Raw genomic sequence first — 18,158 nt, forward strand, 5'->3', positions numbered from 1 at the left:
TACACCCCAATGCCCAGGCAGCTAGGCACTCACAGAGCACAGCTGGGCTGGCGCAGGAGGCGGCAGGTTGGATGGTGGGGCACTTACCTCCGAACCCCCTCGTGATTCTCGATTTTGCTGATTATCTTTATGTTCTTTCCTTTTTCTCCCAGGACCTTCCTGACTTCATGCACATCGGATGCCTTGCGGATGAAGGACGCGAACACCATATCAACATCCTGCTCAACCCCGAACTTCAGATCCTGGATGTCCTTCTCTGACACGGCTGGCAGGTCCACGGCAGCCCCAGGGAGGTTCACGCCCTTCTTGCTGCCCAAAGAGCCACCATTCTCCACCTCTGTCACCAGGAAGTCAGCACCTGGCAGAATGAAGTAGTAGGTGGGAGTCAGAGCAAATGAAGGGCACGGGTCATTAACAGGGAAAGGAAGGAACAAAAAGCTGACACTTCTGTCCCCAATGCAGCAAGCAGGACAGCAGCACACTGTGGGCAGTGGCACCATCCTGCCAGAGTTCAAGTCCCAATACCAGTAACCGTGTAACCTCCAGCAAGTCAACTAACTTTGCCGTGACTCAGCTTTCTCACCCGTTAAATAGGAATACCTAATGATAAGGATGTTTTAAAATGTAAACAAGTTATCACGTGGAATTCTTATAACAGTGTCTAACTACAATAGGAGCCATTATTCCCAGACACATGGGAGTCCTGTACATATCATATGAGGGGCTAAGGGAGGAAGCAGAGACCCCACAGTGGTGAGGAAACATAAAAAGAAATCTTCTTGGATGCTCCCCAAGAGCATGAGTAAGCAGAACTGAAGTCTGTTTTTTTTTTTGTTTTTTCATTTTTCTGAAGCTGGAAACAGGGAGAGACAGTCAGACAGACTCCCGCATGCACCCGACCGGGATCCACCCGGCACGCCCACCATGGGGCAATGCTCTGCCCACCAGGGGGCGATGCTCTGCCCATCCTGGGCGTCGCCATGTTGCGACCAGAGCCACTCTAGCACCTGGGGCAGAGGCCACAGAGCCATCCCCAGCGCCCGGGCCATCTTTGCTCCAATGGAGCCTTGGCTGCGGGAGGGGAAGAGAGAGACAGAGAGGAAAGCGCGGCGGAGGGGTGGAGAAGCAAATGGGCGCTTCTCCTGTGTGCCCTGGCCGGGAATCGAACCCGGGTCCTCCGCATGCTAGGCCGACGCTCTACCGCTGAGCCAACCGGCCAGGGCTGAAGTCTGTTTTTGAGAATAAGGAGTTAAAAGGGAATTCCTGAGACTACAGACTCCATGTTGCTAACAGCTAAACAAGCTTTTTCTCTTCCTCATGTCCAGGAAATTTAGACACGGGAGCTGGTCTCAGACCTACCTTTCTCCTTTACCAGCAAAGAAATGAGTCCGTCGTCCACGTAGATCTTGCTGCCCACTTCCACCACCTTGCAAATGTTCTTGTAGTCCAGCCACAGGGTGTTCTCGTCACACTTCTCCATGTACGTGTTGTCCAGCGTGATCCTGAGAGTGGCCCCTTTCTTCAGCTCCACCTCTGCGGTGCCGCTCTGCAGACAAGAGAGTAAAATGCACCACAGGCCTGGGCCTCAGGGCCAGGCAGCCCTCCAGGCAGGAAAAGAAGCCCTATCTTCCAGGGAATGATGCTCAGATCTCAGGTAGAAGTAACAGTAAAGCTCTCTCCTTTGGGAATAAATAATCCCATTGTCTAACAGCATATTTCGAGGAAACAACCCCAGATAAACCTACAATGTTTTAGTTATACTATTTAAAGACAGAGGGGGAAAGACAGATCACTCTCCAACAGCAGAGATTTGCAAGTAGTTTTCTAAGAGTAAAACTGGTTCCTTTTTGGCATTGTTTCTTAGCCAAGTTGATTAATCAACTTTTTTTGGGGGGGTATTTTTCCAAAGTGAGAAGGGGGAGGCAGACAGACAGACAGACTCCTACATGCGCCTGACCGGGATACACCCAGCATGCCCAACAGGGGGCGATGCTCTGCCCAACTGGGGTGTTGCTCCACTGCAACAGGAGCCATTCTAGCACCTGAGGCAGAGGCCATGGAGCCATCCTCAGTGCCCGGGCCAACTTTGCTCCCAGAGTCTTGGCTGCCAGAGGGGAAAAGAGAGACAGAGAGAAAGAAGAGGGGAAAGAGTGGAGAAGCAGATGGGCACTTCTCCTGTGTGCCCTGGCCAGAGATCAAACCCAGGACTTCCACAAACAGGGCCGATGCTCTACTGCTGAGCCAATCAGCTGAGCTAATTGGCCAGGGCCAATTAAATCAACACCTTTCACCTTTTTTTTTTTTTTTGGAACAGTGATGAATCAAACCCTCATTCATACACCTAAACTCTGAGGAACGTGGCTTCCAGCAGGGCAGAAATGGCTGAGGACACCTCCGGGCCTCTTACTTGCTTCTCCCTAGGATACTCACGCCCTTGATGAGCCCAGTTCGGATCTCAGGCCCTTTAGTGTCCAGGGCCACAGCAACCGGGCGGTAGAGGATGGGGTCAGACGCGAAGCTCTCCGTGGCTGTGCGCACATTCTTGATGGTCTCTGCATGGTACTAGGGAGAGGAGAGGAAAGAAGTGAGGAGAGGGTGAATGTCCTTCCACAACCAGAGCTGGAGCTGAAGCTGACTGCTCAGGGCAGGCCTCCTCCACCTGCTCCCTGCCTTTTCAACCTCCTTGGCTTCTACCACTTCCACCACAACACCAACTCACTCCAAGCGCAAATCTCAGAAACATTTCCGAGAACTGCCACCAAAAACCGTGAAAGGCATGGTGTAGTGGGCCACAAGTTTGAGACCCCTGGTGTAGACACATCTCAACAGAAAAAGCGCCTGTATCCCCTCACCGGTTCTTTTGTCCTCAGCACATATCAAATAAAGTGGACGACAGGAGGAAAATCCCAGGCTGGTGTTTGGATAACACCGGTCTGTCCATCAATGCCAGATGCTGAATGTACTGAGCAATTCTGAGCTTTTCTCTATTAATTCCATCTATAATTCAAACTCCAAATTATTTACTTAAGCTAAAAGTGGCCCAAGATAAGTAGCCTGTTATGTATTTATTATTATTATTAGCAGTGACCTGTTGCTAAGGTCACACAAGCCTGCTTTTAGAATTATTTTCTAGAGTCTGGTTACAGGCAAATGTGGAATAGAGGTAGGTGGAAAGTGCCTTTCTCTGAACCAACTGCCTTTTGCTATTCCTATTTCTCACTTGCAACAAGTCTTGAGTTCAACCTTCTCTCTTTTCAGCCTTTTCTCTCTCTTTTTAAATTAATTACTTTTTTTTTTTTTGACAGAAATAGAGACAGACAGAGAGAGGGACAGATAGGGATAGATAGGAAGGGAGATGAGAAACATCAATTCTTCGTTATGGCTCCTTAGTTGTTCAATGATTGCTTTCTCATAAGTGCCTTGACCAGGGAGCTACAGCAGAGCAAATGACCCCTTGCTCAAGCTAGTAACCTTGGGCTCAAGCCAGCGACCATGGGGTCATGTCTATGATCCCATGCTCAAGCCAGAGACCTCGCACTCAAGCTGGTGAACCCATGTGCAAGCTGAATGAGCCCGTGCTCAAGCCGGCAACTTCGGAGTTTTGAACCTGGGATCTCTGCATCCCACTCTGACACTCTACCTACTGCGCCACCACCTGGTCAGGTTAATTAATTTATTTTTAAGTGAGAGGAGGGGAAATAGTGAGATGGGCTCCCTCATGTGCCCCAACCAGGATCCACCACCTGGCAACCCCCCGTCTTGAGCCGATGCTCTGTCCATCTGGGGGCCAATGCTTGCAACTGAGCTATTTTTTTTTTTTTTTGTATTTTTTCTGAAGCTGGAAACGGGGAGAGACAGACTCCCGCATGCGCCCGACCGTGATCCACCCGGCACACCCACCAGGGGCAACGCTATGCCCACCAGGGGGCGATGCTCTGCCCCTCTGGGGCGTCGCTCTGCCGCGACCAGAGCCACTCTAGCGCCTGGGGCAGAGGCCAAGGAGCCATCCCCAGCGCCCGGGCCATCTTTGCTCCAATGAAGCCTTGGCTGCAGGAGGGGAAGAGAGAGACAGAGAGGAAGGAGGGGGGGGGGGTGGAGAAGCAAATGGACGCTTCTCCTATGTGCCCTGGCCGGGAATCGAACCCGGGTCCCCCACACGCCAGGCCGACGCTCTACCGCTGAGCCAACCGGCCAGGGCGCAACTGAGCTATTTTTAGTGCCTGAGGCAGAGGCTCCATGGAGCCATCCTCAGTGCTGGGTCCAGTGTACTCAAATCAATCAAGCAATGGCTGCAGGAAAGAAAGAGAGAGAGAGAAAGAAGGAGGAGAGGGAGAGGAGGAGAAGCAGATGGCCATTTCTCCTGTGTGCTCTGACTGGGAATCAAATCTGGGACTTCCATATGCCAGGTCAATGCTCTATCTGCTGAGCCAACCAGCCAGGGCCAACCCCCTTCTCTTTCTCTATTTGCCGTTACCATTTGACTCAAAGCTTAGGTGTCAAAAGTTCTTAAATAGTGTAATCAGTATGACAGTGCCAATAAGAAGAACCTAGCTCAGCACTTCATGGGTCTTGGCCTATAACCACCATCATCCTGGAGAGCAGCACCTGCAAGCAGGAGGCCAGAGGGAAGCTGAACCAGAGCTTGATTGCCAAGCATGGTGTTGCCTAAAGCTTGGATATGAAAATCTCAGCTAATTCAGATAAACTCTACAATGAGGACCACTGGCTCTTTGAAGTAGAGTTCCTTACTGTAAGTTATGGAAATTTCTTTCTAATCCTGACTTGCAATAAAAATCATACAGAAAACAATAGAGAAATAGTAAATGAATGGGTGTTGGATACAGTTAAATGCCCCATGTTCAGAGTTAATGTGAGGAGTAACAGAATACATAACTTACTTAGAACAGAAATGAGCACATAGAAACTATTTAATAAATGCTACCTATTACTATCATTATCTTATATTATACTGATCAAACTATTGAATCTCAATGCAAACTGTGTTTCCAGAATAAAATTTACTTGGTCATGGGTCATGACTTTAATATATAACTGCCATTTGGGCCTGGTGTTCTGAGCAGAGGTAGATCTTACGATCTAATTGTTGGAAAATATCCAATTTCATTTCAATGTAGAGGCAGTCCCTGGGTTACGAATAAGATGGGTTCTGTGGGTTTGTTCTTTAGTTGAATCTGTATGTGAGTTGAAAAAGGTACATTTACCTATTAAATGCAACTTAGAGAGATGTTTGTCTTAACATAGTATTTACTTCCACTTTTCTGTGCATATAAATACTTACATATTTTCAAACCTACAGAACCTATCTCATTTGAACCCAGGGACTCTCTATATAAGAAATTAAGCTACAAGTCATTTTATGACTTTTAAACTCTCTTCTAATGTAGAATAAATAGTCCCTTTCCCATTTATAGTCTTTTCTGTGCTCTTTTATTCTTGACCAGACTTTCCAGGACTTTTTGATTTATTGTTTTTTTTTCCTGTTTTTTGTTGTTGTTTTTTTAGCCCCAAAGAACCAACTCTTGGTTTAATTTGTTGAATTTATTTTCTATTTTAATCATTAAACTATGCTTTAAAATCAACTCCTTTCCTTCACCTGTTTAAGGTTATTTTAGGGTTCCCCCTAGTGTTTTGTATTAAATATGTATTTATTTCATTTACTTTCACACTCTCGCTTGACAACTGCATTCAAATTTACAGATTTTCTACTTAGTATGTTAGACTTTGTTCTCAATTTCTATAAAGGGTAAGTCAGCAAGCCTGACCAGGTGGTAGCGCAGTGGATACAGCGTTGGACTGGGATGCCGAGGACCCAGGTTCGAGACCCCGAGGTTGCCAGCTTGACCACGGGCTCATCTGGTTTGAGCAAAAGCTCACCAGCTTGGACCCAAGGTCGCTGGCTCGAACAAGGGGTTACTCGGTCTGCTGAAAGCCTGCGGTCAAGGCACATATGAGAAAGCAATCAATGAAAAACTAAGGTGTCGCAATGTGCAACGAAAAACTAATGATTGATGCTTCTCATCTCTCTGTTCCTGTCTGTCTGTCCCTCTCTCTGTTTCTGTAAAAAAAAAAAAAAAAAAAAAAGGCTAAGTCAGCAAATGTGGCCTATATAATTTCTACTTACGAAACTTGAGGTTTTATTTTCCTTTTTGTGGCCTAACATATTTCTGAAACATTAGCAATTTAAATAAATATGCATTTATGTCTTGGAGACAGAATCATACACACTTACCAATTGATTATTAGGTATTATATTACTCAAATTCTCTACACTGTCATCTTCTGGTACACTTTTAGAAGGAGTACTGAAGTCTCCTCCCACCACAGCTGTGGTCTTGTTGGATGTTACCAGTTGAAAAATCCCACCCCTCAATGTCGTCCTTGTGCAACACTCTACAGCTTGGTTAGTGAAGTCAGTATTTCTGGCCAACATGGCACGACGGGACCACTTGCTCAGTGAAAGCACACCTTGCCCATGTTTGCCATGTAAACAGACAGACGTGGGGGCTAGAGATCCTGTGGTCATGCTGTGAAAGGGTCCTGTGCAGACGGTGGACACTCCTCGGTCAGAGCGAGGGAAAGAAAGCAACTTCAGTGTTCTGCTCAGAAGAGTATTTAAAATATGAAGAGCTGTATAAGCACAACCCGGCTGCAGGTCAGGAGCCACAAGGTGCTGTGCAGTCAAACTGAAACCTGTCTACTTGACATTATATATAACATTAGGACACTTTCAGATCAGCTTCTAAAACCCAGATTGCAGAGACAACCTCATCCTGGTCAAAAACCTAAAATAAACCCATAGGAGAGATTTGGGTTTTTTTTTGTTTGTTTGTTTTTATCCCAATCCTAATCTGTGAATAAGAGTTAAAGCACAGATTATCTCCAAATGCCTCTTACAGTTTAAAAAAATAAAATAAAATGGCCTGAGTCGGCCCCTCAGCAGGCACAATGGATAGCACTCACCCTTGCCATTTTGGGGCTGTGTGGTGTTATTTTACTGGATAGAAGTTATAGAGCCCAGTAAAGGTCAACTTCTTAAAATCTATTTCAGCTCCTTCCTCTGTAGACCCTGGCTCCCTGATCCAGCAGCAGGGAGCAGCTGTGATGTTTTCAGCTCTCTCTTTGGGCCAAGCTAACTCTTTTTTTTTTTTTTTGTATTTTTCTGAAGCTGGAAACGGGGAGAGACAGTCAGACAGACTCCCGCATGCGCCTGACCAGGATCCACCCGGCACGCCCACCATGGGGTGACACTCTGCCCACCATGGGGCGACGCTCTGCGCGACCAGAGCCACTCTAGCACCTGGGGCAGAGGCCAAGGAGCCATCCCCAGCGCCCAGGCCATCTCTGCTCCAATGGAGCCTTGGTTGCGGGAGGGGAAGAGAGAGACAGAGAGGAAGGAGAGGGGGAGGGGTGGAGAAGCAAATGGGCGCTTCTCCTATGTGCCCTGGCCGGGAATTGAACCCGGGTTCCCCGCATGCCAGGCCGATGCTCTACCGCTGAGCCAACCGGCCAGGGCCCAAGCTAACTCTTGAAGTGACTTCTGGTGACTCCTGCTGAGGACCCCCAGCTTTGGAAAATGACAGAATGTCATTGCAGACATGTCTTAACCTGTCTGAGGTGCCTGCTGAACATGGATCCTCTGAACTTAGTCAGGCCCCCGTGACATTTAGAGGCTGCCACTTGCCAGGCTATAGGCTGTTTCCCACGGGCTAAGGAAGCTATGATGAAGTCTCATGTTTCCAGAAAGGAAGAATTCACCTCTTGGATGGCTCTTTCTGAAGCTTTATTTTTAGCTCAAACTTAATACCAACTTCCAAATGCCAGAGGGCAACCTTTCTCCCCCTGCTCTTCTAGGGCAGCATTTTCTTTATTCTGAACAAGCATGGCCTGACCTGTGGTGGCGCAGTGGATAAAGAGTCGACCTGGAACACTGAGGTCACTGGTTCAAACCCCATGCTTGACCGATCAAGGCACAAACGGGAAGCATCTGTGAGTTGATGCTTCCTGCTCCTTCCCTTGCCTTTCTATCTATTCTTTCTCTACCCTCTCTCTAAAAATCAATAAATAAAATATTTTTTAAAAATTAAAAAAAGAGAGGTATTAAAGTCAAGAGAGGGGAAGTCTGCCTCATCTATTTCTCCTCTATCAATGCCAGTGTGAAATCCCAGGGCCTATGGTTGAGCCTGAAGGTTTTAAAAAGGCACTGTCCCTCAGGGAGCCCCTATACTCCTACACTCCTCAAAATAAGCTTGTCCGAATTTGGGAACAGAAGCAGGAATAGAAGACTTCCCAAGAGCAGCCCCCTGGACCGTGGGTCTGTCCCCAGGTCAAGTCCGCTCGTGAGCAGCCCTAGCACTAACATAATCCTACCAGGCTCCTGGGAAAGTGTTATGACTCAGTTTTATCTGAATGGACCGGAACCCCTGGGAACGAACAGCTTGAACACAACGCTGAGGAAGTGAAGTATGAAATGCCAGACAGGGTCAGTGTGAGAGCCACAGTGGAAGCCCTTCTCCTGGGCCTGCCCGGTCATCCTAAACCAGACCAGAGTCCATCTGCAGGGTAAGCCTTTGTCCCTGCAGTGTGAGCTGTTACAGAAGACCGTGGTGGGCGTGTCAAGCCCTACGGCCAGGGCAGCTAATGGCTCAGAGAGGTTCCGGCAGCACTTTTCTACGTCCCTCTGCATGGGCTCATGGTGGTACAAGTACATGGGAGGACCACAGCCAATGACAAAGGTCTTCTTTTTTTTTAATTAATTTTAATGGGGTGATATCGATAAATCAGGGTACATATGTTCATAGAAAACATCTCTAGGTTATTTTGACATTTGATTATGCTGCATTCCCATCACCCAAAGTCCCATTGTCTTCCGTCACCTTCTATCTGGTTTTCTTTGTGCCCCTCCCCTCCCCCAACCCCTCCCTCTCCTCCCCCCCTCCCCATATTCCCCACACTCTTGTCCATGTCTCAACAAAGGTCTTCTTTGTCAAGGAGGTGTGGCCAACGGAGATGGCAGGAGAGGGGGAGGAGAGTAGGCAAGGACAGGCCATTGATGGCACTCTTCCCATTGGCTGTAAACCCCAGATCTGCTCTTGCCTGGCCCACTGCATCCTCACCCTGCTTCCTACATGCCACCCCAGTGGCCAAGCTGCCCAGCTGACGCTCACCTCGTGAGTTCCATGAGAGAAGTTCAGACGAGCCACATTCATCCCAGACTTAATCATCTCTTTCAACATCTCCACTGATCGGGAAGCTGGGCCTAGTAAAAAAGTTTTAAAGACAAAAATCTTAATTATTCAAAGGATATACACTTGAAACTTGCTTGGGTTTCCCACCCCCCAAAGAGCTCAATATTCTTTTTAAAAAGCCACATACATGGCTATTACTGTGTTAGCCCACTTTCTTAATTTAGGGGCACACTTTTATTGCCTTTAAATTCTACAGGCTCCCATCTAATCAGGGAAGCCCAGGAAAGACTTGGCTAGCCCTCTTTGCTCTCCTGGAAGCCCAGCCAGATGTCCAACCAATGACACTTGGTCATACAGAGAATGTCAAAAAATATTTCTGGCCCTGGCCAGTTGGCTCGGTGGTAATATCGGCCTAGCATGTGGATGTCCTGGGTTCAATTCCCAGCCAGGGCACAAAAGGAAAGCAAACATCTGCTTCTCCACCCCTCTCCTTCTCTCTCTCTCTCTCTCTTCCCCTCCTGCAGCCATGGCTTAATTGGTTCAAGTGCATCAGCCCTGGGTGCTGAGGATGGCTCCATTGAGCCTCTCACCTCAGGCACTGAATATAGCTTGGTTGCCAAGCAATGGCCCAGATGGAGTTTGCCGGGCGAATCTCAGTCAGGGCACATGTGGGAGTCTTATGTCTCTATCACCCCTCTGCTCACATGAAAAAGAAGAAGAAAAAAACATACATCTTTCCTAAGTCTCCAAGATACTCCTACAAAGACATGCTAAGGAAGATGCTCTCTAACTTTTGCCTTTAGCAGAAAACATAAAGCATACCAATACTTTATTGCAACTTCCTACGCTATCAGTTCCCATAAGAATCTGTGCAGAATCTTGCTCAGTATCCAGGACTGCTACACTTAGTCTATTCAGGAGAGAAAAGAACACTGTCACATGAAGCCTTATTTGGGGGGGGGGGGGGGCACACTCACTCACCAATGGTACAGATGATGCCTGTGTTCCGGGCTGTGATGGGCGGTGAGTCGATGTCCAGGCGGCACATGTGCTCCAGGAACGTGTCGGCCATGGCCGCGTGCAGCTGCTGTGTCTGAATGAAGGCAGTCCCGACATCACTGTGGGGCTTCGGCATTGTTGCTGAGGTCCTGGGTCCAGAGGAAGCAAAGGGCGTGATTAGTTTGAGAAGCCTGGGTTGTTACTACACCACTTGGCATGGAAGGCCATTTCCTGCTGATACATTAAATCAATCAACATGCTTTGTGCACACGCCACAGGTAACCCCTCACACCCTGGCCATGTGGTGCTCCTTGAGTCACGCAAAGGGCGCACGGGACAATGAGCAAGTACTTCCTGAGCATCCACTGCACGCAGACCTCCCTCACACTGGGCTAGTTTCTACCCCGACAGCTTTCCTGCTAATCATATCAACAACATCATTTTACGTGCCCTGAAGGAGCTTCCTCAAAAGAAAACTAACCATCTTCCAGTGACATAAACAACTGACTCCTTCCTAGTTTAGAACCTTGGTAAATCTAGATCTTTGTATGAAAACTTGTCTCAAAGCCACAAACATCCACTACAGGCTGGAGCACCCATACTGACTCTTAACAATGCCCCCCCAAACCCAAAGTGATGTTCCTGATTGTCGAGACAGCCAACACTCAGGCAGTTCTCCTTGCTCTAGATTCCTAGGTTTTCACTAACCCAAAACACCATATAAAGTCATTGCTCGACACACTCCAGGCCTGAGAGTGGGTCCCAGACCACTGATAGGCAATAAAAACTGATCCCGGAACACTGGAACCCTGAATGCAAAATCTTTTCATCCCAGGAGTTTGCGACTAAAAACCCTATCTACTTTTGATCAGAAGGACTTCAGGATGTGCAAAGCAATTTGCATAAAACCCAGGATAACCATTGTGCTGGTCTAGTTCTAAAATTATCACAATTCCATTTGCAACATGAGATTAAAGTTGCCTGTCAGATGTTTTTCCCCAACCATGCACCATGCCAACTCCCTTTACAACTCTGACAAGCACACCACTCCCAGTAACAAAGACTGTCTGTTCCAGGTAATTAACCAGCCCAGGTTACAATCCTGACAACTTTTCTGACCTTTGCTCTCATTCATTACTGCCTTATAGTAAACTCACTCAGCCAGTGAGAAAAGGAGTGAGACACTTACAGCCAGTCCCTTGAAGAACTGTCAGGTAAGGATATGAGCAGAAGCTTGACATTTCTCGTCAGAAGACTGTCCCTGCCCTGGCCGGTTGGCTCAGCGGTAGAGCGTCGGCCTAGCGTGCGGAGGACCCGGGTTCAATTCCCGGCCAGGGCACACAGGAGAAGCGCCCATTTGCTTCTCCACCCCTCCGCCGCGCTTTCCTCTCTGTCTCTCTCTTCCCCTCCCGCAGCCAAGGCTCCATTGGAGCAAAGATGGCCCGGGCGCTGGGGATGGCTCTGTGGCCTCTGCCTCAGGCGCTAGAGTGGCTCTGGTCGCAACATGGCGACACCCAGGAGGGGCAGAGCATCGCCCCCTGGTGGGCAGAGCGTCGCCCCTGGTGGGCGTGCCGGGTGGATCCTGGTCGGGCGCATGCGGGAGTCTGTCAGACTGTCTCTCCCTGTTTCCAGCTTCAGAAAAATGAAAAAAAAAAAAAAAAAAAAAAAGAAGACTGTCCCTTTCCTCAAATTCTTAGACCAAGGGGCTGTTCCTTCTAAAACCCTCAAGCCTAAATGCTTCATCCCAGGCTCAGGAACAAATCCCTCTTTAGCCCTGTCCCACATCCTCCTAAATCGGAAGGCTCCAAATCAAAGCACCCCTTCCCATAACCTTATTCCTTCTCCCTCTATCCCTGACTTTGGGGCCTCTCTGGGTGGCTCTGGTAAGAGTGCACAACTAAATTGTCTCTGCCATCTTCAAGAAGTCTGGTAAAAGCCTGAGAAGCTTTGTGACCAGTTGTGAGCAACAAGTCCTCAACTACAGAATCTAAAATGTTTAAAATGGGGACATAAGAGACTGGCTAACTTGTGCACATGGCAAGCACACTGTTCCTTTCGCTGTGTGCCTCCTCACCTTGCTAAGCACCAGGTCCTGAAAATCAGCATCACCCCTCTCCACACAACCTGGTTGGTTCTGCATCTCTCAGCACCTGGACATATCCCGTGTGTGCTGAACACTGTTTCATGAGTCTTAATGCATCTCTGCCAAAAGCAAATTTGTACCTGCACCCCGTCCATGCCCAAATCTGAGGAACTTCTGAATTACTGGAGGGCCAGCCCGGGCAGCCAAGGTTCCCACATTTGCACACACAGCTGAAGAGGAGTGCATGCCTTCATAACACCAGTGGGCTTGGGTAAGTCTGGCCACTAAGGGAATGGTACTACTGAGGAGACGGTACCAGGTAGCACACGGAGCCAGTAGGAACACAGAGGCCCTGCTGGAGCCTCCAAGTGGAGAGAGCCACACAGTCTGAAGGCTGTGTCATGAACAAAAAAGGTCTGCGAAACTGGGTTGGGGTAACCAGCCCCACTCTTCTTAGAAAGCACCAGCTGGCTCCTTAGTAGGCCCGAGACATTAGGGTCTCCTTGCAGACAACTGGCTGGGCCACCAATTATCAGGTCATACCTTGTATTCTCTGTGCTTGAGCTTCCGGTGACATAATGCTCTTTTTTTGGCTCAGGGTGGCTCCTTGGCCCCACTTGCAAAAACTGCTCAGAGCTGAGTAAGGTTTTCTCTTTGGAGCTGTACAAGGATTAAGGTAAAGGCTGAGTATAACTAAAGCTCTTTGAGGTAATGAAAAAATTACCTTAATAACCAGGTATTCAGGTGGTAGCTGCTCCTAGACATTCAGTGATGTTACAAAGGAAAACACAAACCTCCCAAGCAAATACCATGAAACTGGTAACAGAAAACTCATAGGTAAAAGTGAATTCTTGACCCTAGCTGGTTGGCTCAGTGGTAGAGTGTCAGCCTGGCATGTGGATGTCCAGGTTCGGTTCCCAGTCAGGACACACAGAAGTGCTCACCTACTTCTCCACCCCTCGCCATCTTGCTTCTCTCTCTCTTCTCTCCTCCTGCAGCCAAGGCGCAATTAGAGCGAGTTGGCCTCGGGTGCTAAGGATGACTCCATGGCCTCCGCCTTAGGTGCTAAAAAAATGGCTCCGATTGCAATGGAGCAAGGGTCCCAGATGGGTAGAACACCGCCCCCTAAAATTTTAAACTAACTAAATAAATAAGTTCTTGCTGGCCCCTCTACGATGTTTTTCCCCCTCCCCTAACACCCAAATATTCCTTTTCCTGTAAAGACTCTAAACATGTGGTTTACTATTATTTCACTATTCTCTTCAGCAAGGGTCCCCAAACTTTTTACACAGGGGGCCAGTTCACTGTCCCTCAGACCATTGGAGGGCCAGACTATAAAAAAAAACTATGACCAAATCCCTATGCACACTGCATATATATTATTTTAAAGTAAAAAAACAAAACGGGAACAAATACAATATTTAAAATAAAGAACAAGTAAATTTAAATCAACAAACTGACCAGTATTTCAATGGGATCTATGGGCCTGCTTTTAGCTAATGAGATGGTCAATGTCTGGTTCCATATTTGTCACTGCTAACGTAACAAGTGATATGATGCGCTTCCGGAGCCATGACGCGTGCGTCCCGCGTCACTGGAAGTAGTACTGTACATGAGCAACATTGCGCTTTGCAGCGTCACCACATACAATACCACTGACTAGAAATGAAAGAGGTGCCCCTTCTGGAAGTGCGGTGGGGGCAGATAAATGGCGTAGTGCGGCCTGCGGGCGTAGTTTGGGGACCCCTGCTCTACAGAAACCTGATCCCTCCTCCTTTTTCAGGGGGAAGGGATACTAAATTAAACATCCATAAAAGGTCTGGAAGCGTAGCTACCAAAATATTAACAGCATGTTGTGGTGGTAGGAGTACAGCAAAATTTTTTCTTGTCTTTACTAATAAATTTACTGATATAAAATATTTTTATTATAAGAAAAATTACAAATATACCTCCTCCAGAAATAATATATTTACAAGCATCTTGGTAAAAGTATTGAAATTTAAAAAAGTGTGCTTGACCAGTGGTGGCACAGTAGACAGGGTGTCAACCTGGTATGCTGAGGACCCAGGTTTGAAACCCAGATGTCCCTGGCTTGAGCATGGGCTCATCCAGCTTGAGCCCATTATCATGTCCGTCCCACACCATGCCCACATACAGGAGCCTCATTCTTGAGCCTGAGTCCCTGCAGGAGGAGCCTCCTCAGAGCCACTTCCTCCTCTGCGAGAAACAAGACACCATAGGGGGCCTCAGTGCAGGTTGACGGGCCACTGGCTCAGCTAGAGCCCCTGGTCAAGGCACATATAAGAAGCAGTCAGTGAACAACTAAGGTGCCACAGCTATGAGTTGATGCTTCCTATCTGTCTGAATCTTTCTGTCTCTCTTTCTCTCTTGCTAAAAATAATAATAAAAAATAAAACAAATGTGAAGCTCCCAGTTCTATTAGGCAACTATTGTTTTATGCACTTTAGGAATACTGTTTAAATGTGGCAGGTAAGATAAGGCATCTTAGGACCTAAGTTACAATTGGACAGTTTCACAGGTCAACTGGTGCATTCAGAACCTCAAAGCAAAAAAAAAAAAAAAAAAAAAGTAATACAGTTTACAGGAAAATTCAATGTCAAAAACCTGTTAGTACCTGACCTGTGGTGGTGCAGTGCTGAGGTCACTGGTTCAAAACCCCAGCCTTACCCAGTCAAGGCACACATGAGAAGCAACTACTACAAGTTGATGCTTCGTACTCCTCCCCCACCACCTTTCTTTATCTCAAATCAATAAATAAAATCTTAAAAAAACCTGTTAGTTATATGCTCAAATCCAGACAACTTCTTGTCCTGTCTAGTCTGTCCTCAGGCTCCACCACACAGTACTGTGACAAAGGTGTCCTGGCACAGAAGCCTGCCCCCAGGACCAGATATAAGTATACTGAGCTCAAATACTAACCCTATTTCACCACCTCAGACTAAATTGAGGTTTACAAGGTCTGACCTTTTGTTTACCTATGCTATTAAGTACAAAAATAACAAATGAAAACTTGGTTATTTGAGTGGAAATATATATCAGCAATGACCCCACCCCCCAAAAAAAGCAAGTGGGTCCAGATTCCTACAGGGTCTCAGCATGTCCTCAGAGCACATCACCAAAACAGACCCCATGTCTCATCCCTGGTCACTAACTGGTCTCTCCTGCCCGTCTCCAAGGACCTCCCTGAGCTGCTTCTTCCAAGCACATGGTGCCAACTACCTGCAGTTCTGCCTACAGCACCCTCTGGACTCTGCTGGCCCCAGGACGGCAGCCTCAGCCCCAGTCTCTCAGGGCCAGCCGCAGGGAAGAGCTCCCCCCCCACTCACACCAACATCTGGACAGTGTCTGTGGGGACACGTGGCCCTGCCCTTGACAGTGGCCTCACTACCACACCCTCCTCTGCGGGACGCACAGACATGCAGAGCCAACCTCCAGCCAGCACTGGAAGTCCGGTGCATCCACTGATGGCGAGAACTGCTGTGCCCAGGTACAGGAGCCTCATTCTTGAGCCTGAGCCCCTGCAGGAGGAGCCTCCTCAGAGCCATTTCTCCTCTGCGAGAAACGAGACACCAAAGGGGACCTGAGTGCAGGCAGTCAGGACTCAGCGGGCGGTCCCAGTTCAGCTCCAGAGGCCCCTAGTCCCACTTTTCCTTTCCTATCTCAAGGGGCTCCTGATTACTTCATTCATTTCACTCCTCAGAAACCAGCAAGGGGTGGAGGGATTTGTATAAAAAATCCCTGGCATGCTACTTCTTAGAGCCTGCACTGTTGGCAAGTTGTTCTGGAAAAGATTCACTCTTCACTCCACCTATTCTACCTCTCACAAAGGCCCATGCCACTCTGCTCTGGCAAGCAGCCTGGCCCATGAGCCTGCACGTACCTGAGCCAGTCTGTAACCAGCCCAGGATCTCTGCACCAGTTGATGCCAGCCTCACCACCCAGACTAACCCAGTAACAGTGGCACCTGTCTTCCTCACTCTGGTATCAATTTGCTACTCAGGCTTCCTACTCTCCAAACCAGCATGAAGGCCTTTCATCAATTTCCACATCTTTAGAAGGTCCAGTCTACATCACAACATGCTGGACAAAGCACATAGGCCAGCCCGTTCCCTAGGAGCTCTCTCCCCAGATGATGGAGCAGGGGGATGTAATTCCCAAGATTGGGCTTCAGCTGACTGTGGCAGCAGGAAGATCCGAACAGGTGCAGGCCAGCCACAGAACCAAGTCCAAGCCGGGTCTAGAGTGAATGGGCATGCATCCCGAAATAGATAGATGACAACTGTGAATTTGCACATGGGATGGGTTATGGAGGATAAGCAATCTTTAGCTGAGATATGTGAATCTGAAGTCTGCTCCACCCTCAGCAGGCCCCATAACAGAAAGGAAAGTCTAGTTTGCCCAGTTTTGCAACAAAATGAACACACCTGTAGGTTCAAGTAATATTCCTTTGCTTTTATTTATTCAGGGCTAGAAGTGACTTAAAAACCGGCCTGACCAGGTGGTGGCACAGTCGGACTGGGATGCGGGAAGACCCAGGTTCGAGACTCCGAGGTCACCAGCTTGAGCGAGGGCTCATCTGAGCCCAAGGTCACTGGCTCGAGCAAGGGGTTACTTGGTATGCTGAAGGCCCGCGGTCAAGGCAAGTATGAGAAAGCAATCAATGAACAATTAAAGTGTTGTAATGCGCAACGAAAAACTAATGATTGATGCTTCTCATCTCTCTCTGTTCCTGTCTGTCTGTACCTGTCTATCCCTCTCTCTGACTCTCTCTCTGTCTCTGTAAAAACAAACAAAAAAAAAACCCTTATACGCCCTGGCAGGTTGGCTCAGTGGTAGAGCGTCAGCCTGGCGTGCGGGGGACCCGGGTTCGATTCCCGGCCAGGGCACATAGGAGAAGTGCCCATTTGCTTCTCCACCCCCCCTCCTTCCTCTCTGTCTCTCTCTTCCCCTCCCGCAGCCAAGGCTCCATTGGAGCAAAGATGGCCCGGGCGCTGGGGATGGCTCCTTGGCCTCTGCCCCAGGCGCTAGAGTGGCTCTGGTCGCGGCAGAGCAACGCCCCGGAGGGGCAGAGCATCGCCCCCTGGTGGGCAGAGCGTCACCCACAGGGGCGTGCCGGGTGGATCCCGATCGGGCGCATGCGGGAGTCTGTCTGACTGTCTCTCCCCGTTTCCAGCTTCAGAAAAATACAAAAAACAAACAAACAAACAAACAAAAACCCCTTATAAGCGCCTGACCAGGTGGTGGCGCAGTGGATACAGCATCGGACTGGGATGCAGAGGACCCAGGCTTGAGACCCTGAGGTCTCCAGCTTGAGCGCGGGCTCATCTGGTTTGAGCAAAGCTCACCAGCTTGGACCCAAGGTCGCTGGCTCAAGCAAGGGGTTACTTGGTCTGCTGTAGCCCCACGGTCAAGGCACATATGAGAAAGCAATCAATGAAAAACTAAGGTGTCGCAACGAAAAACTGATGATTGCCTGACCAGGTGGTGGCGCAGTGGATAGAGCATTGGACTGGGATGCGGAAGGACCCAGGTTCGAGACCCCGAGGTCACCAGCTTGAGCGCGGGCTCATCTGGCTTGAGCAAAGAGCTCACCAGCTTGGACCCAAGGTTGCTGGCTCCAGCAGGAGGTTACTCGGTCTGCTGAAGGCCCAAGGTCAAGGCACATGTGAGAAAGCAATCAATGAACAACTAAGAAGTCGCAAAGCGCAACGAGAAACTGATGATTGATGCTTCTCATCTCTCTCCGTTCCTGTCTGTCTGTCCCTATCTCTGCCTCTGTAAAAAAAAAAAAAAAAAGAAAAGAAAAACTGATGATTGATGCTTCTCATCTCTCTGTTCCTGTCTGTCTG

At 48.5% G+C, this 18,158-nt stretch overlaps 1 protein-coding gene across 4 annotated transcripts in view; it reads right to left on the bottom strand.

The window, feature by feature from the left end:
- Positions 1-18,158, bottom strand: part of PKM (pyruvate kinase M1/2) — a 34,642-nt gene that overhangs the window by 10,617 nt on the left and 5,867 nt on the right. For all 4 annotated transcript variants that reach the window (XM_066388112.1, XM_066388113.1, XM_066388115.1 and 1 more), the window contains exons 2-6: positions 10,188-10,354; positions 9,186-9,277; positions 2,431-2,562; positions 1,360-1,546; positions 88-358 (exon numbers count right to left, since the gene is read on the bottom strand). In XM_066388112.1, the coding sequence (XP_066244209.1) occupies positions 88-358; positions 1,360-1,546; positions 2,431-2,562; positions 9,186-9,277; positions 10,188-10,341 (836 nt within the window). In that variant the 5' untranslated portion in view covers positions 10,342-10,354. The remainder of the gene's footprint in view (positions 1-87; positions 359-1,359; positions 1,547-2,430; positions 2,563-9,185; positions 9,278-10,187; positions 10,355-18,158) is intronic.

Source organism: Saccopteryx leptura, chromosome 6, assembly GCF_036850995.1.
Source record: "Saccopteryx leptura isolate mSacLep1 chromosome 6, mSacLep1_pri_phased_curated, whole genome shotgun sequence".
Lineage (NCBI taxonomy): Eukaryota > Metazoa > Chordata > Mammalia > Chiroptera > Emballonuridae > Saccopteryx > Saccopteryx leptura.